The sequence below is a fragment of the Nerophis ophidion genome, linkage group LG01, assembly GCF_033978795.1.
Source record: "Nerophis ophidion isolate RoL-2023_Sa linkage group LG01, RoL_Noph_v1.0, whole genome shotgun sequence".
NCBI classification, from domain to species: domain Eukaryota; kingdom Metazoa; phylum Chordata; class Actinopteri; order Syngnathiformes; family Syngnathidae; genus Nerophis; species Nerophis ophidion.
In genome coordinates this window covers 2,889,617-2,917,527 of record NC_084611.1, presented here as the reverse complement: position 1 = coordinate 2,917,527, position 27,911 = coordinate 2,889,617, and the positions used below count along the sequence as shown (strand labels likewise).

At 42.0% G+C, this 27,911-nt stretch overlaps 1 protein-coding gene across 1 annotated transcript; it reads left to right on the top strand.

Moving 5' to 3' along the window:
* Positions 1 to 404: 404 nt before the first annotated feature.
* Positions 405 to 27,911, top strand: tsc1a (TSC complex subunit 1a). The gene is made up of 21 exons (XM_061893784.1): positions 405 to 518; positions 4,603 to 4,723; positions 6,831 to 6,934; positions 9,379 to 9,531; positions 9,592 to 9,736; positions 9,800 to 9,954; positions 12,448 to 12,521; positions 12,591 to 12,712; positions 12,793 to 12,981; positions 13,064 to 13,143; positions 13,212 to 13,272; positions 13,426 to 13,658; positions 13,721 to 13,830; positions 14,337 to 14,380; positions 23,375 to 23,541; positions 23,608 to 23,784; positions 23,850 to 23,960; positions 24,026 to 24,148; positions 26,980 to 27,167; positions 27,227 to 27,334; positions 27,404 to 27,911. The coding sequence occupies exons 2-21, from the start codon at positions 4,612 to 4,614 to the stop codon at positions 27,867 to 27,869; spliced, it is 2,922 nt and encodes a 973-aa protein (XP_061749768.1). The 5' UTR covers positions 405 to 518; positions 4,603 to 4,611; the 3' UTR covers positions 27,870 to 27,911.

Genomic DNA, 27,911 nt, shown 5'->3' with positions numbered 1-27,911 from the left:
AGGCGGCCGCAATACACCGCTTCCCACCTACATCTTTCTTCTTTGACGTCTCCATTATTCATTGAACACATCGCAAAAGATTCAGCAACACAGATGTCCAGAATACTGTGGAATTATGCGATTAAAGCAGATGACTTATAGCTGGGATCGCTGCTGGATCAAAATGTCCGCTACAATCCGTGACGTCATCATACCGCGACGTTTTCAGCAGGATACTTTGGCGCGAAATTTAAAATTGCAATTTAGTAAACTAAAGCGGCCGTATTGGCATGTGTTGCAATGTTAATATTTCATCATTGATATATAAACTATCAGACTGCGTGGTGGCTAGTAGTGGCTTTCAGTAGGACTTTAATACTTTCAGTGTTTTTGTCATTCTTTTTTAATAACAAAAAAACGTATGTGCCCTGAACGCCTCGTGGCGTTGATTGACAGGCGCAGGTGTCGCGTGGTTGTTGTAGGCGGGACTTCCGGTCCCTGAACATGGCGGCGGCCGACCCGGATCAACACGTCTGAAGGTAAAAAACTTGTCCGAGTCTTCAAACTCTTCTTGCGCCCGTTTCGGTCCGGCGTCTCGGTTGACGCACGCCGGAAGTCAGCGTCGTCCTGCGAGCCCGCTGGCCGCCGTCGAGCTGACTAAACGAAGGTTAAAACCGGACAAGCTGTTAGCTTGTTAGCTTTGGGAAATGCTAGCTAAGCAGTGTGTTTTTTTTTTTTTTTTTTTTTTTTTTTAAAGGTTTATTTATAAATTTCAACAATTACAAACAGTAAGTCAAACAACAATATAAAACATTATGAAAACAGTACAAAACAGCGCCAGGGGATTGTAAGTTCAAAATAATAAAAATAGAATACAAAAAAAATATATATATATAATAAACAAAATGCAAAGCCGTAAGCTTATTCAGATCCATCAAACAACTTAAATTTGGAACACAGCATCATCGTTTTCACAGCTTTTTTGTTGTTAGAGGTAGAGAGCGTTTTAATGTAAAGTTAGCAGTGTGTGTTGTGCACGTGACTCTGGAAAACCTGTGACGTCACACCCCGCTCCCCCCCTCCTTCCTTCTCGGTCAACTATCAGTGTTTTTCAACCACTGTGCCGCGGCACACCGTGTGATATTGCCTGGTGTGCCGTGCGAAGTTATGCAACTTCACCTAATTTATCCCAAAAATATTTTTTGCAAATCAATAACTGTCCATCCATCCATTTTCTACCGTTTGTCCCTTTTTTTAGCGTCGCGGAGGGTGCTGGAGCCTATCTCAGCTACATTTGCCAATAATGTGCCGTTGCTTATATCAATCAATCAATCAATGTTTACTTATATAGCCCTAAATCACTAGTATCTCAAAGGGCTGCACAAACCACCACGACATCCTCGGTAGGCCCACGCAAGGAAAACTCACACCCAGTGGGACATCGGTGACAATAATGAAAAAGGTATGTAATGCTTAAAGGCCTACTGAAAGCCACTACTAGCCACCACGCAGTCTGATAGTTTATATATCAATGATGAAATATTAACATTGCAACGCATGCCAATACGGCCGCTTTAGTTTACTAAATCGCTATTTTAAATTTCCCGTGAGTTTCATGTTGAAAACGTCGCGGAATGATAGGAAATATTAGCGCTGCACCAAACACGGCTAAAAGTCGTCTCTGTTCATGGCGTAATTACACAGTATTTTGGACATCTGTGTGGCTGAATCTTTTGCAATTGGTTCATTTAATAATGGAGACGTCAAAGAAGAATGCTGTTGGTGGAAAGCGGTGGATTGCAGCTGTCTTTAGCACCGAGACACAGCCGGTGTTTCTTTGTTTGTTGTGAAGCGGAGCGGTCAAGCGAACATGTTTTCTCTACGTCAACCGGCATGTTTTTGGATGGGGAAATTGTGATATATATATATCTTACCGGAGACATCAGTGGATTATTCGTCGTCCTGCAGCAGCTGTTTAAAAGGCAAGTGTGAGCTTGGCTCCTCGGCTTCTCTCTTGAGACACTGCGTGTTCACCGCAGCCATCCGACCTCGAGGTATGTCTTTACAATCTCACTAAAACACTATTAAAACAATAAGCAGGTAAGGGATCTTCCAGAATTATCCTAGTAAATGTGTCTAAAAACATCTGAATCGCTCACAATGCAATCCCCCCTTTTTTTTAAAAACTTTATTTATTTTATTTTTTTCTAGTCCTTCACTATCAATATCCTCAGCTACGAATCTTTCATCCTCGCTCAAATTAATGGGGAAATTGACGTTTTCTCGGTACGAATAGTTTTTTTTGTTGGAAGCTCCCATTATAAACAATGTGAGGATGTGAGGAGCCCTCACACCGATGACGTCATCGTCTGCGACTTCCGGTACAGGCAAGGCTTTTTTATCAGCCACCAAAAGTTGCGAACTTTATCATCGATGTTCTCTACTAAATCCGTTCAGCCAAAATATGGCAATATCTCGAAATGATGAAGTATGACACATAGAATGGACCTGCTATCCCCGTTTAAATAAGAAAATCTAATTTCAGTAGGCCTTTAAACCCAAAATAAAGGAAAGGAAAAGGTATGCAAAATGTAACTGGCTACAAAGTAAACAGAGACGGAATGCTGGACGACAGCAAAAACTTGCGGCGTCCACAAAGTACATCCGTACCCCAGGTGGCAGCATTACTTTGCAAAAGTCGGAATGTGTCTGGATGGTTTGTTGTGATCCCAATACGCAGAGCGCAGCGTGCAGGTAAAAAAGGTATGTAATGCTTGGACCCAAAATCATACTTGCTAACCCTCCCGGATTTTCCGGGAGACTCCTGAAATTCAGCGCCTCTCCCGAAAACCTCCCGGGACAAATCTTGTCCCGAAAATCTCCCGAAATTCAGGCGGAGCTGTAGGCCACGCCTCCTCCATGCGGACCTCAGTGAGGACAGCCTGTTTTCACATCCACTTTCCCACAATATAAACAGCGTGCGTGCCCAATGACGTTATAACTGTAGAATGATCGAGGGTCAGTTCTTGGTTTGTTATGTGGGTTTATTGTTAGGCAGTTTCATTAAAGTCCTCCCAGCGCGGTAACAACACACAACAACAGCAGTAATGTTTTTGTCTACCATAAAGCAGTTTGTCTGTTGTAAACAGCAATGTTGTGACACTCTTAAACAGGACAATACTGCCATCTACTGTACATGCATATGGTTAGAAAAATAGTGACAGAAAATAGAACAAGGATAGACGAATCAACCTTTAACTCAACAATGAGTAGATGAGTGTTTTGTGTGTGTATATGTGTAAATAAATGAACACTGAAATTCAAGTATATCTTATCTATATATATATGAAATACTTGACTCTTAACCACGCCCCCAGCCCCACCCCCCCACCTCCCGAAATTGGAGGTCTCAAGGTTGGCAAGTATGCCCAAAATGAATGAAAGGGAAAGGGAAAAGGCTATGCTAAACAAAAGTCAAACTGAACTGGCTACAAAGTAAACAGACAGAATGCTGGACAACAGCAAAAACTTACGGCGTCGACTAAGCACATCCATACGGGACGTGACAATCAACAACGTCCAGACAAAGAAGGTGGGCGGAAAAGCGCTCAAAGGAAGACATGAAGCTGCACTTCCAACAGGTGTAAAACAAAGTGTATCTCTTTCCTCCTTCAAAACCACACACAAAAAAACACTTCTCTGCAACTACAACCCTCCCCCCACCACATCCCACCCCCTGGATTGTAAATAATGTAAATAATTCAATGCATATACCAGGGGTCGGCAACCCAAAATGTTGAAATAGCCATATCGGAACAAAAATACAAAAACAAATCTGTCTGAAGCCGCGAAAAAATAAAAGCCATATTACATACAGATAGTGTCATGAGATATAAATTAAATTATGAGGATTTAAAGAAAACTAAATGAGCTCAAATATAGCTAAAAATGAGGCATCGTAATGCAATATGTACATATAGCTAGCCTAAATAGCATGTTAGCATCGATTAGCTTGCAGTGAGCAAATATGTCTGATTAGCACTCCACACAAGTCAATAACATCAACAAAACTCACCTTTGTGCATTCATGCACAACGTTAAAGGTTTGGTGGGCAGAAAAAGAAGTGGCATAAAACACGTCTTAGAAAGTCGGAGAAAGTTATACATGTAAACAAACTACGGTGAGTTCAAGCACCGCCAAAATCAGTAGGACAAAACGGCGCTCGCCAAATACTGGAATCACAGAAGCATGTTTGATATAAACAGTGTGTTTTATAACAATTAGGGAGCTTTGTGTCATGTTTGTCCTCCTACAGAAACTATATTAAAACAAAAAATATGTTTTTTTTTCCCCCCTCATCTTTTTCCATTTTTTTTATATTTTTGAAAAAGCTCCAGAGAGCCACGAGGGCGGCGCTAAATCTATGAATGTTGACCGGATAAATAATAAACTAAACAAAAACTAAAGTATGATGCCCAGGATCTGCTGTCGTCTCGTCACCTTTCTTAGTGTGTGGTACTGATAAAGTATTACACCTGCAACTCTGTTTGTGTCTCCTTATAAAAGTGAAAAGAATCCCATTTCAGACGTGTGTGTGTGTGCGTTTGTGTGTGTGTGCACAGGTGTGCACAATGTCCAAGGAGCAGGTGCAGAGTGTCAGCGAGCTCCTGCTCTCATTGGACAGTTCAGACCTGCAGGAGGCGGAGCAAGTCCGAGTGGCCATCGTCCATCAGTTGAATTCAGGTGAGGTCGTGTCCTTAACCCTCCTGCATACCCGTCTCCCCCCCCCCCACCGAGACCCGGGCGCCAGTGAGCGTGGGAAGGTGTCAGCTGACAAGGCCACACGCCCGCTGACCTGCAAAAAACTAGTGAGCATCCTGGATGATGGCAGTCAGGGGCGGTTCTAGGCATGCTTCTATGAGGGGGAAGTCAGAAATGTGAAGGGGGCATCATGTGTACACATCGTGCTCCAGCACTTTTTTTAATGTGCTTACAGTAACGATGCTTTCTTCATTGAAATGGGTCTTTAGCTATGTGTCCAACCCCAAGCTGGAGTAGTGGATTGCACTTTGTCAGGCCTCTACCTGCAGACCTGTCCAACTTGGGTGTCCCACCTGAAGACTAAGCTCCTGCTGGTATAGCTCTTACGGTCTTAAGAGTGTCACAACATTGCTTTTTACGGCAGACAAACTGCTTTATGGTAGACAAAAACATGACTGCTGTTGTTGTGTGTTGTTACCGCGCTGGGAGGACTTTAATGAAACTGCCTAACAGGCACGCAAACCCCCTGACCACAATAAGGTGGCAATCCCTCAGGGGGGGGAAACTGAAAAATAAAAATAAAGGAATAAAATAAAATAAAACATCCTTCATCCAGATTTTATCAACCAACAACATAACATTTATCCTAACTGGATGGCCTAACTCTCAAATAAATGTTGACCCAAAGTAGGACTTCACACACTATAGTCAATATTTACAAAACTGAAAGGTAGTCTGATGAATAATGATAAAAAAGAATCTCAAACTGGGCACAACATTCATTGACTCCCATGTATGTGTGTTGCCCACTTGCTTGTAAATTGGTGAAAACGGCTGTGTTTTTGTCTTTAGGTGTCTTGGTCATATCAAATGAAACTTATCATTTGTTTATTACAAAATGTAGATTGAAACATTAAAGGTTGACTATGTAGACTTACAAGAAAAACTACAGAAAAAGAATTCCAGCAGTCGATTGCCAGACTAAGTAAAACGGGTCGTTGCTAGGGACTCCGCTCTGAACAGAGGACAGCAGAGGACTGCTAAGCAGGATATATACCTTTATGTATCATTTTTACCCTCATTAACAGCATCATAAATGACTCGTAGCTTGTTACAGGGACAGTGGAGGCTCTCTGCCTTCCAAACCACTGCTGCTCAGAGCCTCCGCTGTCACTGCTCTCGTCAAGTTGTAAAAAAAAGAAAAAAAGGAACTCGTAGCACCGAAAGTCCACGACGATAAACGTGTTTATGACAGATAAGACTACACAAATACACCCATCCTAACAAGTATACGATAAATGTAGACAACTTTTCCTTTTCTTTTACTTTCATACTGCAACAGTGATTGGATGTTTACTGAGGGCTGAGGTGTGTGTGTGTGTGCTGCGCAGCCTGTGGAATGTTGAATACACGCACAGCGGAGGGAGGGATGAGAGGGAAGCCGACACTACTATATCGTGTGTGTCCCTTTTTCGGCAGGTTTTTCTGCTAGTGAAGATCATTTGGTCAACTTGTAATGTAGTAATTTTGTGAGTTTATTGAAATTTACTTTCTCAAATTTTGATTTGAGGGGGCAAGACATTTATTTAAGGGGGCTCTGCCCCCTCTTGCCCCTGTGTAGAGCCAGCCATGATGCCAGTCACCCTCTGCATAGTGTTATCAGTAGCCAGAGGAGCCTGTTCAGTTCTAGACTGCTTCATCCCAAGTGCAGGACTAATAGACTCAAAAAGTCCTTTGTCCCACACGCCATTAGACTGTACAACTCCTCTCTGGGGCGGGGGGGGGGGGGGGGGGGGGGGTACTAGGATGGCAGGGGATGCAAAACAATAACAGTGCAATACGTTTTCATAACATGCTCACTACTGCCTACTTTGTCTTGTTATATTCTTATTGTACTGTTATATTGTTATTCCCATTGTTGCTTTTTATTCTTATTTTAATATTTCTCTATTTTGTTTCCATTTAAACCCCCATTATTTACTTTTATTTGAATTGATCTCAACTCTGTACACTGCTGCTGGAATTTAAATTTTCCTGAAGGAATCAATAAAGTACTATCTGTCGATCTATCTGCGCTGTGTCTTTTCAGACAGAGGGGGCGCCGTCCTGTGCAGCCTGGTGGACGTGTACTTGAGCTCCTCGTCTTGTCAAGCCGTGCAGCTGCTGTCCTCCGTCAGGGAACATCTTCACAAGGTGTCTCACGCACGCAAACACGCACACGCACGCCTTGGCGGCCAAATCCTGCCGCGTGGAAGTAAATGATAAATGGGTTGTACTTGTATAGCGCTTTTCTACCTTCAAGGTACTCAAAGCGCTTTGACAATACTTCCACATTCACACACACATTCACACACTGATGGAGGGAGCTGCCATGCAAGGCGCCAACCAGCACCCATCAGGAGCAAGGGTGAAGTGTCTTGCTCAGGACACAACGGACGTGACGAAGTTGGTTCTAGGTGGGATTTGAACCAGGGACCCTCGGGTTGCGCACGGCCACGCCGTCCCTAGTCACACTCGGTTTGTGCGCGCATGGACACATTTTGAGCGCCCGTTAATTTTTTTTGCTTGCTGGTGCACGTTTGCGCTCACGTTGTTGTCCTGTATGTTCCGACCCGGCAACTTTCAGATTCAGGGTCGGTACGGCTGCCTAAAAACCTTGAAAATGCTTGGATTTCAAAGGGGAACATTATCACAATTTCAAAAGGGTTAAAAACAATAAAAATCAGTTCCCAGTGGCTTGTTGTATTTATTTGAAGTTGTTTTCAAAATTTTATCGGTCTCGGAATATCCCTAAAAAAAGCTATAAGTGCCTTATTTTCAGCTCTTTGCAAAGACACTGGCCATTTCCCTGTGACGTCATACAGTGCTGCCAATGTAAACAAACAATGGGAATACCACAGCAAGATATAGCGACATTAGCTCGGATTCAAACTCGGATTTCAGCGACTTAAGCGATTCAACAGATTACGCATGTATCGAAACAGATGGTTGGAGTATGAAAGTATTGAAGAAGAAACTGAAGCTATTGACGCTATTCATAGCCATAGCATGGCCGAATAGCTGCGTTTGCATCGCCGGTAAAATGTGCGGACCAAACGATCAGGACTTTCGCATCTTGTGACACTGGAGCAACTTAAATCCGTCGATTGGTAAGTGTTTGTTTCGCATTAAATGTGGGTGGAAGGAAACGTAATATAGTTGCAAATGCATCTGCAGGTTATCCATACATCTCTGTGCCATGTCTGCTTTAGCACCGCCGGTAAATAGCATGTTAGCATCGATTAGCATAGCATGTTAGCATCGATTAGCTGGCAGTCAACATCAACAAAACTCACCTTTGTGATTTCGTTGACTTAATCGTTGCAAATGCATCTGCAGGTTATCCATACATCTCTGTGCCATGTCTGCTTTAGCACCGCCGGTAAATAGCATGTTAGCATCGATTAGCATAGCATGTTAGCATCGATTAGCTGGCAGTCAACATCAACAAAACTCACCTTTGTGATTTCGTTGACTTAATCGTTGCAAATGCATCTGCAGGTTATCCATACTACTCTGTGCCATGTCTGCCTTAGCATCGCCGGTCAAATGTGGAGACACTCTGGCACATTCAATGGGGGTCTGGCGGCAGACACTTTGGTATCTTGGGGCCAGTGGTGCAACTTGAATCCCTCCCTGTTAGTGTTGTTACACCCTCCGACAACACACCGACGAGGCATGATGTCTCCAAGGTTCCAAAAAATAGTCCAAAAACCTGTTTTTGTGATTGAAGATTTTTTTTTTTTTAACTTTTCAATTGTTTTTTTAATTGAAAATTGTTTTTTATACTTGAAAGACTTTATTTTAGTATCTTTTTTTTGTTGTTGTAATTGAAAAAAAATGTTTTCATACTTGAAAATCTTTGTTTTCTTAATTGAAGGAAACAGTTTTTATATTTGCCAACTGTTTGAAGAAAATAGTTTCTACACTTTTTTTTGACATTTCATTCTTTTAATATTTTAACATGTTTTTAACATTTTTAACTTGCACAAAATAGTTTTTTTTACTTGCAGTGTAAGTCAAAAAATGTTTGTGGGTTTGTAGAGTTGTCAGTCATCTCACTCAATACTTTGTCGTCAGCTCCTCCTTTGCCAATGTTCATCGACCCAAAGTTGACTTTATTTATTAATGTAGCAAAATCGTTGTTAAAGTTAACGACTTTTGTGATTTCTGATTGTTTGTGAGGGCACCAATGGGACTTCTGTCAGTTTGTTGTTGTTTTGGCTTGTTATTAAATGGAATGTTGATTCATCACACCTTGTTGGTGTGACGTGTCGTGTTGTGTTCAAAGTCTGCAATCCTTCACTGAATGATGGACTTTTGTCCAGGTTGGAACCAATTATTCATCTCAACATTGTTTCTTATGCTGACCAATACAAACTCTGCCATTTACCAACCCTGTTGACTAGAAGACAGCCTTTCTTGTAACATCATGGTAGACTGGACGTGTTCAGTACTTTGTAATGGGACTAAACTTAGTCACTCTGAGGACTAAGTGCGCTGATTGTAACGTGTGTGTATGTGTGTGTGTGTGTGTGTGTGTGTGTGTGTGTGTGTGTGTGTGTGTGTGTGTGTGTGTGTGTGTGTGTTTTCCTCAGCCACTGCTGGACAAACTCAATGAAGTTGTTTCCAGGCCAGCGAGCAGATTGGCGGCGGTCACCCTGCTGGGTCACATGATCAGCCAGCAGCCGCCTTGGGTTCATCACGTCAGTCGCTCGCCGCTGCTGACGTCCCTGCTGCGCTGCCTCAAGGTGATGGCGAGACGCGGCGGCGTGGAGGGCGTGGCCTAAGTTGTGTGTTTGTGTGTTCAGAGTGACAGCGAGGTGCTGGTGGTGGTCCCCGGAGTCCTGGTGCTGGTCACACTACTACCCATGATCCCTCAGGCCGCCAAGCAACACATCTACGACTTCTTTGACGTCTTTGGACGCTTGGCTTCCTGGAGCCTCAAGAACCCTGGTGACACACACGCCAAAGTCATGTCCAGGTCAAGATTCTGATTGGTCATTGCTCTCTGCACAGGCCACGCCCATTTCAGCCACCTTGTCCACCTGCACGCTGGCGTCTACCTGCTGTTCCACCGACTGTATGGAATGTTCCCCTGCAACTTCATCTCCTACCTGAGACTCCACTACAGCATGAAGGAAAACCTGGACACCTTCCACCAGGTGGTCAAGGTCAGTACAGACCGCTGTGGACCCTTGTAGACCTGCTGGGACTACTGTGGAACAACTGGGATCATTGTTGTAGAACACCTGGGACCATTGTTGTAGAACACCTGGGACTATTGTTGCAGACCTGCTGGGACTATTGTTGTAGACCTGCTGGGGCAATTGATGTAGACCTGCTGGGACCATTGTTGTAGACCTGCTGGGACTATTGTAGAACAACTGGGACCATTGTTGTAGAACACCTGAGACTATTGTTGTAGACCTGCTGGGACTACTGTGGAACAACTGGTACCATTGTTGTAGACCTGCTAGGACTACTGTGGAACAACTGGGACCATTGTTGTAGAACACCTGGGACCATTGTTGTAGAACACCTGGGACTATTGTTGCAGACCTGCTGGGACTATTGTTGTAGACCTGCTGGGACTATTATTGTAGACCTGCTGGGACTACTGTGGAACAACTGGGACCATTGTTGTAGAACACCTGGGACTATTGTTGTAGACCTGCTGGGACTATTGTTGTAGACCTGCTGGGACTATTGTTGCAGACCTGCTGGGACTATTGTTGTAGACCTGCTGGGACTATTGTAGAACAACTGGGACCATTGTTGTAGAACACCTGAGACTATTGTTGTAGACCTGCTGGGACTACTGTGGAACAACTGGGACCATTGTTGTAGAACACCTGAGACTATTGTTGTAGACCTGCTGGGACTATTGTAGACCTGCTGGGACTATTATAGAACAACTGGGACCATTGTTGTAGACCTGCTGGGGCCATTGTTGTAGACCTGCTGGGACTATTGTAGACAACTGGGACCATTGTTGTAGACCTGATGGGGCAATTTTTGTAGACCTGCTAGGACTATTGTAGACCTGCTGGGACTATTATAGAACAACTGGGACCATTGTTGTAGACCTGCTGGGGCCATTGTTGTAGACCTGCTGGGACTATTGTAGACAACTGGGACCATTGTTGTAGACCTGATGGGGCAATTTTTGTAGACCTGCTAGGACTATTGTAGACCTGCTGGGACTATTATAGAACAACTGGGACCATTGTTGTAGACCTGCTGGGACCATTGTTGTAGACCTGCTGGGACTATTGTAGACAACTGGGACCATTATTGTAGACCTGCTGGGGACATTGTTGTAGACCTGCTGGGGACATTGTTGTAGACCTGCATTATTTGTACAAAAATGCTTGAAAACACTTCTAGAGTCATCACACACGGGACAATTTAGTAAGTAAGAATAGTTTTAGTTGTATTGTAAAACTTACAAATGTTGCTTGTAGTGATGACAGAAGAATCCATACCAGTAGAAACGCTATGGACAGCAATTGTTCCGACAGTTGAAAGGACTAATCAGAAGAGCACTGCAATAACAATAACACACCATTGCTTGTCTTTTTTAAACTACCATCAATTCCCGACAAGCTACTATTTTCATAGATTTTAAACCCTGTGGCTTATAAAACAAAGCCGCTAAATTATGGATTTTTCTTTTCCCTAATGCCCATAAAGTTTGGTGATCAAAAGTTTGCGCTAAATCCAAGCAGAGGACTGAAAAGGAGTGTTATTGTTTGTACTATGGCGCCATCTTTTGGACGTGTTTGCTCATTTCAGGTCTTGGGGGTTGAAAACATATTTCTTGTTTTGGTGTTGAACCCGGAAATAATCATCCATAGCTTTTCTACTCGTATGGATTCATCACTCCACGCAACGTTTGTAGGTTTTCCAATGCAACTAAAACTATTATGGATTCTTCAGTCATCACTCCACGCAAAGTTTGTATGTTTTCCAATGCAACTAAAACTATTATTGCTTACTAAAGCATCCCATGTGTGACGTCTGTAGGAGTGTTTCATGCATGTTTGTACCTGCTATCCTAATGTAATAGCATTAGCTAATATGCTAACACGTTTACGAGTGACTGTGTTAGTATTATTAACTTACAACGGCATTCTTTCTCAGTAAATTCACCAAATTGTCACTGAGAAGTTATTGAGTCGGTTTAGTTGATTGGAGAGCAAGCTTGCGCAGCTAGTGGGTCCATGACCATGACTTCTGTTTTGTTTGATCAGCCGTTTTACTACCCTGTTACAGACACAACTAAGGTATTTAAATAAACATTTACACAATATTTCTGTGTAAATAACTCATTTCAAAATGTCTATATCTGCGGCTAATATGTGGAAATGTTTTGTTATTCTTTTCTACATTTTAGTGGGTGTGGCTTATATACTGGTGCCTCTTTAGTCCAGAAAATACGGTATTTGCATAAAGAAAAATCCTTCAAGCACCAATTTAAAAGGTGCAAAGTTCAAAGCGTAGGAAAAACGGGTCATCTCATAGTCCAGAAATTACAGTTCGTGTCTGTTCTTAAACAACTTTTGCTCCAGAAAGGACCGGTAGAGTTCTGAGTGGACCAGCTTGATGGTCCCGGTCGGGAACTTGTCGTCACGGCGACTCACGTGGCTTTTCTGTTGTGTCAGCCCATGTTGGAGCAGGTCAGAGTTCATCCGGAGTTGGTCAGCGGGACCCAAGACTTGGAACTGGAGCCGTCCAGGTGAGTCCCCTAGCGCCGATGTCATACACGCAGGCTTTTATTTTGAAATACTCCTTTGCTGACTGTCAGGTGGAGGCGCTATGAGGTCCACGACATCCTCATGGAGTGTTCCCGTGTGTCTCTAGACCCCCTGGAGTCCTCTTGTGACTCCTCCCCCCTCACTCACCTGGACATCACTCACAGCCACATCGGCGAGTCCCTGTGACCTTTGCCCTCCAATTGCTGTCACGTGACCAGCTGGTCTCTAACGCCCCCCCCCAATGTGTCACAGGAAGTCCAGTCAGCGTGTCCTCACCAGACCACCTGCAGGTGTGCACACCTGTCCACTCGATGCGTCTCAACGTCCTGGCTGATGATGTCACCTGGAGCCCCTCTTCGGAGTGTGGCTTGTCCACGCCCCCTCCTGAGACGGTCACTGTAAGCCCCGCCCACCCCTGGAGTCGCGCCGACTCAGTGTCAGGTGAGACACACGTGTGCAAGCTGAAACACTCTCTCTCTCTCTCTCTCACTCACACACACTCTTCCCATGTGTGTGTGTCCAGGTACCAAAAATCCCTCGCCAGCCGCGGCCCGGTCAACAAATGAGACTCAAGATGGCGGCCGCGCCCCCGAGGACAAGCAGGTGTGATCAAAGTTCTTGTATTTTATTTTGAAGGCGCAGGAAGCAGAGCCTCTGTTACCTTTCCACAGGTCAAGCAGCATCCAATCAGGAAGGGGGAGGATTCCGACCGCAATGATGTCACCAGTGAAGGTGAGGTCATCCTTCAGACTCCGCCCCTTAGGTCTGCTTCCTGTATGGCGTCACCAAGCTCCACCCCTTTTGCCATGGGTTCTCCTTCAGACGCACGCAGCCCCTCCCGCTCCTCCTCACCTTGTCCCTGATTGGTTGTTGTTTCGTCTCCAGACAGGCCACGCCTACCTTCCTCCTCCCTGCCCGCCCTCCTCACCTCCACACCCGCCCCTCCCGCCTCAGACATCCCTCCTCCACCCTGCTCTGTCTCGCTGTGCCTCACCCCGCCTCACCCCTCCAACGCCACCCTCAGCCTGGAGGAGGGAGGCCCCGCCCCCTCCTACGACTTCCTGTTTGAGCTCGCACTTCCCCGAGCCGCCATGTTGTTTCTGAAGAGGAAGGCGCAGGTAAAGTGTCCGTGTTGATCCGTGTGACTTTATTTGCTGCAGTGTGCTGCTCGCACCTGTAGGAGGCGCAGGAGAAGACGGCACAGGTGGCGCAGACCTCCGCTTCTCCTCTCGACTTGTTGGACCAGCTCATCGCCCATGGCCACCACACACACGCTAGCATTAGCAACAGGTGAGCTTGTTCGCGTGCTAGCATTAGCAACAGGTGAGGCTGTTAGCGTGCTAGCATTAGCAACAGGTGAGGCTGTTAGCGTACTAGCATTAGCAACAGGTGAGGCTGTTAGCGTGCTAGCATTAGCAACGGGTGAGGCTGTTAGCGTGCTAGCATTAGCAACAGGTGAGGCTGTTAGCGTACTAGCATTAGCAACAGGTGAGGCTGTTAGCGTGCTAGCATTAGCAACAGGTGAGGCTGTTAGCGTGCTAGCATTAGCAACGGGTGAGGCTGTTAGCGTGCTAGCATTAGCAACAGGTGAGGCTGTTATCGTGCTAGCATTAGCAACGGGTGAGGCTGTTAGCATACTAGCATTAGCCCGAGGTGAGGCTGTTAGTGTGCTAGCATTAGCAACAGGTGAGGCTGTTAGCGTGCTAGCATTAGCAACAGGTGAGGCTGTTAGCGTACTACCATTAGCAGCATTTAGATAAAAAGACAAAATCCAATACCTGATTGTTTTTGTGCAGGTTTCCTGCGTGCAGCAAGTGGTTGGATGGCAGTCACTGTGGAGGTAAACAACTGAGCATGAATAACAAAGTAATACATGAATACTGACAATGTGCATAAATAACAAAGTAATACATGAATACTGACAATGAGCATGAATAACAAAGTAATACATGAGTACTGAAAATGAGCATAAATAACAAAGTAATACATGAATAACAAAGTAATACATGAATAACAAAGTAATACATGAGTACTGAAAATGAGCATAAATAACAAAGTAATACATGAATAACAAAGTAATACATGAGTGCTGAAAATGAGCATAAATAACAAAGTAATACATGAATAACAAAGTAATACATGAGTACTGACAATGTGCATAAATAACAAAGTAATACATGAATAACAAAGTAATACATGAATAACAAAGTAATACATGAGTACTGACAATGAGCATGAATAACAAAGTAATACATGAGTACTGACAATGTGCATAAATAACAAAGTAATACATGAATAACAAAGTAATACATGAGTACTGACAATGTGCATAAATAACAAAGTAATACATGAATAACAAAGTAATACATGAGTACTGACAATGAGCATAAATAACAAAGTAATACATGAATAACAAAGTAATACATGAGTACTGACAATGTGCATAAATAACAAAGTAATACATGAATAACAAAGTAATACATGAGTACTGACAACGAGCATGAATAACAAAGTAATACATGAGTACTGACAATGTGCATAAATAACAAAGTAATACATGAATAACAAAGTAATACATGAGTACTGACAATGAGCATGAATAACAAAGTAATACATGAGTACTGACAATGAGCATAAATAACAAAGTAATACATGAGTACTGACAATGTGCATAAATAACAAAGTAATACATGAATAACAAAGTAATACATGAGTACTGAAAATGAGCATAAATAACAAAGTAATACATGAATAACAAAGTAATACATGAGTACTGAAAATGAGCATAAATAACAAAGTAATACATGAATAACAAAGTAATACATGAGTACTGACAATGTGCATAAATAACAAAGTAATACATGAATAACAAAGTAATACATGAGTACTGACAATGTGCATAAATAACAAAGTAATACATGAATAACAAAGTAATACATGAGTACTGAAAATGAGCATAAATAACAAAGTAATACATGAGTACTGACAATGTGCATAAATAACAAAGTAATACATGAATAACAAAGTAATACATGAATAACAAAGTAATACATGAGTACTGACAATGTGCATAAATAACAAAGTAATACATGAATACTGACAATGTGCATAAATAACAAAGTAATACATGAGTACTGACAATGTGCATAAATAACATAGTAATACATGAGTACTGACAATGAGCATGAACAACAAAGTAATACATGAGTACTGACAATGAGCATGAATAACAAAGTAATACATGAATAACAAAGTAATACATGAGTACTGAAAATGAGCATAAATAACAAAGTAATACATGAATAACAAAGTAATACATGAGTGCTGAAAATGAGCATAAATAACAAAGTAATACATGAATACTGACAATGAGCATGAATAACAAAGTAATACATGAGTACTGACAATGAGCATAAATAACAAAGTAATACATGAATAACAAAGTAATACATGAGTACTGAAAATGAGCATAAATAACAAAGTAATACATGAATAACAAAGTAATACATGAGTGCTGAAAATGAGCATAAATAACAAAGTAATACATGAATAACAAAGTAATACATGAGTACTGACAATGTGCATAAATAACAAAGTAATACATGAATAACAAAGTAATACATGAATAACAAAGTAATACATGAGTACTGACAATGTGCATAAATAACAAAGTAATACATGAGTACTGACAATGTGCATAAATAACAAAGTAATACATGAATAACAAAGTAATACATGAGTACTGACAATGAGCATAAATAACAAAGTAATACATGAATAACAAAGTAATACATGAGTACTGACAATGTGCATAAATAACAAAGTAATACATGAATAACAAAGTAATACATGAGTACTGACAACGAGCATGAATAACAAAGTAATACATGAGTACTGACAATGTGCATAAATAACAAAGTAATACATGAATAACAAAGTAATACATGAGTACTGACAATGAGCATGAATAACAAAGTAATACATGAGTACTGACAATGTGCATAAATAACAAAGTAATACATGAATAACAAAGTAATACATGAATAACAAAGTAATACATGAGTACTGACAATGAGCATAAATAACAAAGTAATACATGAGTACTGACAATGTGCATAAATAACAAAGTAATACATGAATAACAAAGTAATACATGAGTACTGAAAATGAGCATAAATAACAAAGTAATACATGAATAACAAAGTAATACATGAGTACTGAAAATGAGCATAAATAACAAAGTAATACATGAATAACAAAGTAATACATGAGTACTGACAATGTGCATAAATAACAAAGTAATACATGAATAACAAAGTAATACATGAGTACTGACAATGTGCATAAATAACAAAGTAATACATGAATAACAAAGTAATACATGAGTACTGAAAATGAGCATAAATAACAAAGTAATACATGAGTACTGACAATGTGCATAAATAACAAAGTAATACATGAATAACAAAGTAATACATGAGTACTGACAATGTGCATAAATAACAAAGTAATACATGAATACTGACAATGTGCATAAATAACAAAGTAATACATGAGTACTGACAATGTGCATAAATAACATAGTAATACATGAGTACTGACAATGAGCATGAACAACAAAGTAATACATGAGTACTGACAATGTGCATAAATAACAAAGTAATACATGAATACTGACAATGTGCATAAATAACAAAGTAATACATGAGTACTGACAATGTGCATAAATAACAAAGTAATACATGAATACTGACAATGTGCATAAATAACAAAGTAATACATGAGTACTGACAATGTGCATAAATAACAAAGTAATACATGAGTACTGACAATGTGCATAAATAACAAAGTAATACATGAATAACAAAGTAATACATGAGTACTGACAATGAGCATGAATAACAAAGTAATACATGAGTACTGAAAATGAGCATAAATAACAAAGTAATACATGAATAACAAAGTAATACATGAATAACAAAGTAATACATGAGTACTGACAATGAGCATAAATAACAAAGTAATACATGAGTACTGACAATGTGCATAAATAACAAAGTAATACATGAATAACAAAGTAATACATGAGTACTGACAATGAGCATGAATAACAAAGTAATACATGAATAACAAAGTAATACATGAGTACTGACAATGAGCATAAATAACAAAGTAATACATGAATAACAAAGTAATACATGAGTACTGACAATGAGCATAAATAACAAAGTAATACATGAGTACTGACAATGTGCATAAATAACAAAGTAATACATGAATAACAAAGTAATACATGAGTACTGACAATGAGCATAAATAACAAAGTAATACATGAGTACTGACAATGAGCATGAATAACAAAGTAATACATGAATACTGACAATGAGCATGAATAACAAAGTAATACATGAGTACTGACAATGAGCATAAATAACAAAGTAATAATACATGAGTACTGACAATGAGCATAAATAACAAAGTAATAATACATGAGTACTGACAATGAGCATAAATCACAAAGTAATACATGAGTACTGACAATGAGCATAAATAACAAAGTAATACATGAGTACTGACAATGAACATAAATAACAAAGTAATACATGAGTACTGACAATGAACATAAATAACAAAGTAATACATGAGTACTGACAATGGACCTTTTCATAAAAGTAAACCCCCAGTGTGCGTGTGTAGGCTTCCATTTGACAACCTCCATTATAAGTACGAAACAATGATGGGATGAGTGTTATTATAATTTAAGTAGATCAATAATCCAAACATTTCATTTGATAACCAACACACATACCTGACTTCATATTTAGTAAGTTACACTAACTTTTGTAGTCGGATGTGGTTTGTACAATGTCATGTGTATTTTATTATACAACCTTATGCAGGATGTATACAATGAATCCTGACTTAAAGGCCTACTGAAATGAGATGTTCTTATTTAAACGGGGATAGCAGGTCCATTCTATGTGTCATACTTCATCATTTTGCCATATTGCCATACTTTTGCTGAAAGGATTTAGTAGAGAACATCCACGATAAAGTTTGCTGATAAAAAAGCCTTGCCTTTAACAGAAGTAGCAGACGATTTGCTCGTGAGGTCACGGGTTGTGGAGCTCCTCACATCTGAACAGTGTTTACAATCATGGCCACCAGCAGCAAGAGCTGTTCGGACCGAGAAAGCGACAAATTCCCTATTAATTTGAGCGAGGATGAAAGATTTGTGGATGAGGAAATTTAGAGTGAAGGACTAGGAAAAAATAAAAAATAATAAGGCGATTGCATTGGGAGCGATTCAGATGTTTTAAGACACATTTACTAGGATAATTCTGGGAAATCTCTTATCTTTCTATTGTGTTGGTAGTGTTTTAGTGAGTTAAGTAGTACCTGATAGTCGGAGGGGTGTGTCCACGCCAGTGTCTGAGGGAAGTCACAAAGCTGCAGTAGGACAGAAGCTCCGCTGATCTCCGGTAAGAGGCGACTTATTACCACAATTTTCTTACCGAAAACTGCCGGTTGACATGCAGTCGGGATCCATGTTCGCTTGAACGCTCTGATCCATAGTAAAGCTTCACCTGCGGGAATTTTAAACAAGGAAACACTGTGTGTTTGTGTGGCTAAAGGCTAAAGCTTCCCACTTCCATCTTTCTACTTTGACTTCTCCATTATTAATTGAACAAATTGCAAAAGATTCAGCAACACAGATGTCCAGAATACTGTGGAGTTGCGCGATGAAAAGAGACAAATTTTAGCCCCAAGTGGTGCTGGCTAATATGTCCCCTCCAACCAATAACGTCACGCGCACTCGTCATAATTCACTTCATCATTCCGCGACGTTTTCAACAGGGAACTCCGCGGGAAATTTAAAATTATAATTTAGTAAACTAAAGCGGGCGTATTGTCATGTGTTGCAATGTTAATATTTCATCATTGATATATAAACTATCAGACTGTGTGGTGGCTAGTAGTGGCTTTCAGTAGGCCTCTAAGCAGGGAGTATACAACCACAAACAGGAAGTATGACTATACATACAACCACAAACAGGAAGTATGACTATACATACAACCACAAACAGGAAGTATGACTATACATACAACCACAAACAGGAAGTATGACTATACATACAACCACAAACAGGAAGTATGACTATACATACAACCACAAACAGGAAGTATGACTATACATACAACCACAAACAGGAAGTATGACTATACATACAACCACAAACAGGAAGTATGAAGATATAACAAACAGGAAGTATAAAGATACAACAACAAAAAGGAAATATAAAGATACAACAACAAACAGGAAGTATAAAGATACAACAACAAACAGGAAGTATAAAGATACAACAAACAGGAAGTATAAAGATACAACAACAAACAGGAAGAGTAAAGATACAACAACAAACAGGAAGTATAAAGATACAACAAACAGGAAGTATAAAGATACAACAACAAAAAGGAAGTATAAAGATACAACAACAAACAGGAAGTATAAAGATACAACAACAAACAGGAAGTATAAAGATACAACAAACAGGAAGTATAAAGATACAACAACAAACAGGAAGAGTAAAGATACAACAACAAACAGGAAGTATAAAGATACAACAAACAGGAAGTATAAAGATACAACAACAGGAAGAATAAAGATACAACAACAAACAGGAAGTATAAAGATACAACAACAGTAAGTATGAAGATACATCAACAAACAGGAAGAGTAAAGATACAACAACAAACAGGAAGTGTAAAGATACAACAACAAACAGGAAGTATAAAGATACAACAACAAACAGGAAGTGTAAAGATACAACAACAAACAGGAATAAAAAGATACAACAACAAACAGGAAGAATAAAGATACAACAACAAACAGGAAGTATAAAGATACAACAACAAACAGGAATAAAAAGATACAACAACAAACAGGAAGTATAAAAATACAACAACAGTAAGTATGACGATACATCAACAAACAGGAAGTGTAAAGATACAACCACAAACAGGAAGTGTAAAGATACAACATCAAACAGGAAGTATAAAGATACAATAGGAAGTATAAAAATACAACAACAAACAGGAATAAAAAGATAAAACAACAAACAGGAAGTATAAAGATACAACAACAGACAGGAAGTATAAAGATACAACAACAAACAGGAATACAAATATACAACAACAAACATGAAGTATAAAGATACAACAACAAACAGGAATAAAAAGAAACAACAACAAACAGGAATAAAAAGATACAACAACAAACAGGAAGTATGAAAATACAACAACAGTAAGTATGACGATACATCAACAAACAGGAAGTGTAAAGATACAACAACAAACAGGAAGTGTAAAGATACAACATCAAACAGGAAGTATAAAGATACAATAGGAAGTATAAAAATACAACAACAAACAGGAATAAAAAGATAAAACAACAAACAGGAAGTATAAAGATACAACAACAGACAGGAAGTATAAAGATACAACAACAGACAGGAAGTATAAAGATACAACAACAGACAGGAAGTATAAAGATACAACAACAAACAGGAAGTATAAAGATACAACAACAAACAGGAATAAAAAGATACAACAACAAACAGGAATAAAAAGATACAACAACAAACAGGAAGTATAAAGATACAACAACAAACAGGAATAAAAAGATACAACAACAAACAGGAAGTATAAAGATACAACAACAAACAGGAATAAAAAGATACAACAACAAACAGGAAGTATAAAGATACAACAACAAACAGGAATAAAAAGATACAACAACAAACAGGAATAAAAAGATACAACAACAAACAGGAATAAAAAGATACAACAACAAACAGGGAGTATAAAGATACAACAACAAACAGGAAGTATAAAGATACAACAACAAACAGGAATAAAAATATACAACAACAAACAGGAAGTATAAAGATACAACAACAAACAGGAATAAAAAGATACAACAACAAACAGGAAGTATAAAGATACAACAACAAACAGGAATAAAAAGATACAACAAACAGGAATAAAAAGATACAACAACAAACAGGAAGTATAAAAATACAACAACAGTAAGTATGACGATACATCAACAAACAGGAAGTATAAAGATACAACAACAAACAGGAATAAAAAGATAAAACAACAAATAGGAAGTATAAAGATACAACAACAAACAGGAATAAAAAGATAAAACAACAAATAGGAAGTATAAAGATACAACAACAGACAGGAAGTATAAAGATACAACAACAAACAGGAAGTATAAAGATACAACAACAGACAGGAAGTATAAAGATACAACAACAAACAGGAAGTATAAAGATACAACAACAAACAGGAAGTATAAAGATACAACAACAAACAGGAATGTAAACAAACAGGAAGTATAAAGATACAACAACAAACAGGAATGTAAACAAACAGGAAGTATAAAAAAACAAGTGATGACACTTCATCTTCAGGTGAATCCCAGTAACACACACACACACGCACACACACACACACACACACACACACAGTGACAGTGTGGAGATTGTCTTATATTAATCTACAAGGTTAATCAAAGGTCGCTCTGACGTCACAAGCACTCGCAGAATCAACAGTGCATGTGTTGTATGGTGGCACCACCTGCTGGTCAAAGACAGCATCAGCAGCACATGGTGGCACCACCTGCTGGTCAAAGACAGCATCAGCAGCACATGGTGGCACCACCTGCTGGTCAAAGACAGCATCAGCAGCACATGGTGGCACCACCTGCTGGTCAAAGACAGCATCAGCAGCACATGGTGGCACCACCTGCTGGTCAAAGACAGAATCAGCAGCACATGGTGGCACCACCTGCTGGTCAAAGACAGCATCAGCAGCACATGGTGGCACCACCTGCTGGTCAAAGACAGCATCAGCAGCACATGGTGGCACCACCTGCTGGTCAAAGACAGAATCAGCAGCACATGGTGGCACCACCTGCTGGTCAAAGACAGCATCAGCAGCACATGGTGGCACCACCTGCTGGTCAAAGACAGAATCAGCAGCACATGGTGGCACCACCTGCTGGTCAAAGACAGCATCAGCAGTGCATGGTGGCACCACCTGCTGGTCAAAGACAGAATCAGCAGTGCATTGTGTTGCATGGTGGCACCACCTGCTGGTCAAAGACAGCATCAGCAGTGCATTGTGTTGCATGGTGGCACCACCTGCTGGTCAAAGACAGCATCAGCAGTGCATTGTGTTGCATGGTGGCACCACCTGCTGGTCAAAGACAGCATCAGCAGTGCATTGTGTTGCATGGTGGCACCACCTGCTGGTCAAAGACAGCATCAGCAGTGCATTGTGTTGCATGGTGGCACCACCTGCTGGTCAAAGACAGCATCAGCAGCACATAGTGGCACCACCTGCTGGTCAAAGACAGCATCAGCAGTCCATGGTGGCACCACCTGCTGGTCAAAGACAGCATCAGCAGCACATAGTGGCACCACCTGCTGGTCAAAGACAGCATCAGCAGTCCATGGTGGCACCACCTGCTGGTCAAAGACAGCATCAGCAGTGCATGGTGGCACCACCTGCTGGTCAAAGACAGCATCAGCAGTGCATGGTGGCACCACCTGCTGGTCAAAGACAGCATCAGCAGCACATAGTGGCACCACCTGCTGGTCAAAGACAGCATCAGCAGTGCATGGTGGCACCACCTGCTGGTCAAAGACAGCATCAGCAGCACATGGTGGCACCACCTGCTGGTCAAAGACATCATCAGCAGTGCATGGTGGCACCACCTGCTGGTCAAAGACAGCATCAGCAGTGTCCTTCCTTCTGTCAGTCTCTGATCCAGGGGAGGAGCTTCAGGCCGCCAGGGGTCAGTTGCTGCTGGTCCACACCCAGCTGCAGTACGAGCGTTTCAAGCGTCAGCAGCACGCCATCAGGAACCGCCGCCTACTCCGCAGAGTCATCAGCGCCGCCGCGCTGGAGGAGCAAAGTGTCGCCATGGTAACAAAAGCGCCTCACCTGTACACGCCGTACGTCTCCGCCGCCTGACGCTCTCCTGCCTCGCAGCAAGCGCAGCTGGCCATCCAGGACCAGGAGATCCGATCTCTGAAGTCCAGTCTGGACGAGGAGCAGCGGCGCTACGCTGGACTCCGGCAGGACGCGCTGGGCCAACAGCTGCGCACGCACGTGCAACATCTGGAGCAGCAGCAGAAGGAACAAGAAGAAGAACACCTGAAACTGCGTGTAAGCCCCGCCCACAGAACACAAACACCTGACTATGCTGACTGCCCTCCGATTGGCTGTTTCAGAGCCAGCTGCAGGAGTGTCAGAGCAGACTCAGGGATTTGGAGGAGGAGCTTCAGAGAGCCAATCACAAGGCTTGCAATGCAGAGCACCGGCTGAGCCAGCTGTCACTCAAGGTGAGGAAGACCCTCATTGGCCGAGAGCGCTGTCAGTCAAAGCCTCACCAGATGTTTTTGTGCAGCTCAGCGGCAGTGACAAGTTACACCAGCAGATGTTCTTGCAGAACCAACAGCTGCTTCTGCTCCGAGAAACCAACAAGACTCTGACGGAGCAGCTGGAGGTTCCGCATCAACGCAGCTTCACTGTGAGAACACACACACAACACTTGTGGAACTCACACAACACTCGTGGAACTCACACAACACACATGGAACTCACACAACACACGTGGAACTCACACAACACTCGTGGGACTCACACAACACTCGTGGAACTCACACAACACACATGGAACTGACACAACACTCGTGGAACTCACACAACACTCGTGGAACTCACACAACACTTGTGGAACTCACACAACACACGTGGAACTCACACAACACACGTGGAACTCACACAACACTCGTGGAACTCACACAACACTCGTGGAACTCACACAACACTCGTGGAACTCACACAACACACGTGGAACTCACACAACACTCGTGGAACTCACACAACACTCGTGGAACTCACACAACACTCGTGGAACTCACACAACACTCGTGGAACTCACACAACACTCGTGGAACTCACACAACACTCGTGGAACTCACACAACACACGTGGAACTCACACAACACACATGGAACTCACACAACACTCGTGGAACTCACACAACACTCGTGGAACTCACACAACACTCGTGGAACTCACACAACACTCGTGGAACTCACACAACACTCGTGGAACTCACACAACACACGTGGAACTCACACAACACACGTGGAACTCACACAACACACGTGGAACTCACACAACACACGTGGAACTCACACAACACACATGGAACTCACACAACACTCGTGGAACTCACACAACACACATGGAACTCACACAACACATGGAACTCACACAACACAGGGAACTCACACAACACACATGGAACTCACACAACACACATGGAACTCACACAACACACATGGAACTCACACAACACACAGGGAACTCACACAACACACATGGAACTCACACAACACACAGGGAACTCACACAACACACATGGAACTCACACAACACTCGTGGAACTCACACAACACACATGGAACTCACACAACACACATGGAACTCACACAACACACATGGAACTCACACAACACACAGGGAACTCACACAACACACATGGAACTCACACAACACTCGTGGAACTCACACAACACACATGGAACTCACACAACACTCGTGGAACTCACACAACACTCGTGGAACACACACAACACACATAATACACATGGAACATACCACATAGAACACATGGAACATACACAGTACACATGGATCATACACAGTACAAATAGAACATACCACATAGAACACATGGAACACAGTACACATGGAACATACACAGTACACATGGAACACACACAGTACACATGGAACATACCACATAGATCACATGGAACATACATAGTACACATGGAACACAGGACACATGGAACTTACACAGTACACATGGAACATACACAGTACACATGGAACATACCACATAGACACATGGAACATACATAGTACACATGGAACACAGGACACATGGAACTTACACAGTACACATGGAACATACACAGTACACATGGAACATACCACATAGAACACATGGAACATACACAGTACACATGGAACATACATAGTACACATGGAACACAGTACACATGTAACATAGAACACATGTAACATACACAGTACACATGTAACATACACAGTACAAATGGAACATACCACATAAAACACATGGAACATACATAGTACACATGGAACACAGGACACATGGAAGTTACACAGTACACATGTAACATACACAGTACACATGGAACAAACCACATAGAACACATGGAACATACATAGTACACATGCAAAATACATAGTACACATGGAACACAGTACACATGGAACATACACAGAACACATGGAACATACCACATAGACCACATGGAACATACATAGTACACATGGAACATACACAGTACAAATGGAACATACCACATAGGACACATGGAACATACATAGTACACATGGAACATACACAGTACAAATGGAACATACCACATAGAACACATGGAACATACACAGTACAAATGGAACATACCACATAGTACACATGGACCATACATAGTACAAATGGAACATACCACATAGAACACATGGAACATACACAGTACAAATGGAACATACCACATAGAACACATGGAACATACATAGTACACATGGAACATACACAGTACAAATGGAACATACCACATAGAACACATGGAACATACATAGAAGACATGGAACATACACAGTACAAATGGAACATACCACATAGAACACATGGAACATACACAGTACAAATGGAACATACCACATAGAACACATGGAACATACATAGTACACATGGAACATACACAGTACAAATGGAACATACCACATAGAAGACATGGAACATACACAGTACACATGGAACATACACAGTACAAATGGAACATACCACATAGAACACATGGAACATACATAGTACACATGGAACATACACAGTACAAATGGAACATACCACATAGAACACATGGAACATACACAGTACAAATGGAACATACCACATAGAACACATGGAACATACACAGTACACATGGAACATACACAGTACAAATGGAACATACCACATAGAACACATGGAACATACATAGTACACATGGAACATACACAGTACAAATGGAACATACCACATAGAAGACATGGAACATACACAGTACACATGGAACATACATAGTACACATGGAACATACACAGTACAAATGGAACATACCTCATAGAAGACATGGAACATACACAGTACACATGGAACACAGAACACATGTAACTTCCACAGTACACACGGAACATACGTAGAACCAAGGGCACACAGTCCCTGGAGAAGATGCATACTCCCAGTGTTAACAGATTGTTGTGTTTGTATTTCAGGAGACATCACTGCTGCAAGGCATTCTGGGTAGAGAATACCAGAGTCTGAAGGAGGCGGAGCTTCAGCAGCGACAGAAGTTGGAGGCGGCCAATCACAGAGCCACAGATCTAGAGAACCAGCTGGCCAAGAAGGAGCAGCTCATCGCCGATCAGAAGAAACTCCTGGATGACACCAAGAGGCGGAGCAGGTGGGTGTGACGCCAGTTAGGCTCCGCCCCACTGAGTGCTGATGACTTGTGTGTGTCAGGGAGGAGCTGCTGGCGTGCGAGGGTCGCGGTGGCGCTCTGAGGAGGATCGTGCAGACGCTGCAGAGCGAGATGCTGGAGTTGTACAGTCACCTGGACGCTCTCAGCAGGTGGCACTCCACCACGTGCTCATCCACCAATCACAAGCCAGCATTCATAGTCTCTTCTCACCCCTGCAGGCCAGACCACGGCACGCCCGCTACTCAGGACGACCACAAGCCACGCCCTTCCTCCAGTGTGGAGGTTGTGAACGGCGTGGTGACACACCTGGCTGCGTCGCCTAGGCTCCTCCCCCCTGTGTCCACCTCCCCCTGCTCCCTGTCCCCCATGGAGTCACCGCTGGCTGTGGGTTCCTTCCTGGAGCAGAGGGCGTGGCAGTGCTTCAGACCGCCCCCTCCCAGCCAGGAGGAGGAGGAGGAGGCGGAGCAGGAGGTAGAGGAGCTCCAATCAGGAAGTCCGCTCTTGGGTCAGGAGGCGGAGGCCATCCTCCTGGCAGGAAGTCCCCCGACGCAGGACAGCGTGTTGTCGCCGCATGGAAGTGAAGCTCCGCCTCCCAGCGAGGGCGCAGACTTGTCGCTCGCCGTCCGCCAGAGACGACGTGAGCTGAGCATCATGGACTACGACGAGATGGCGCCGGAGTTGTGACTTCCTGTCTGCAAGTGTCAAATAAACTTTTATTTTGCTGCA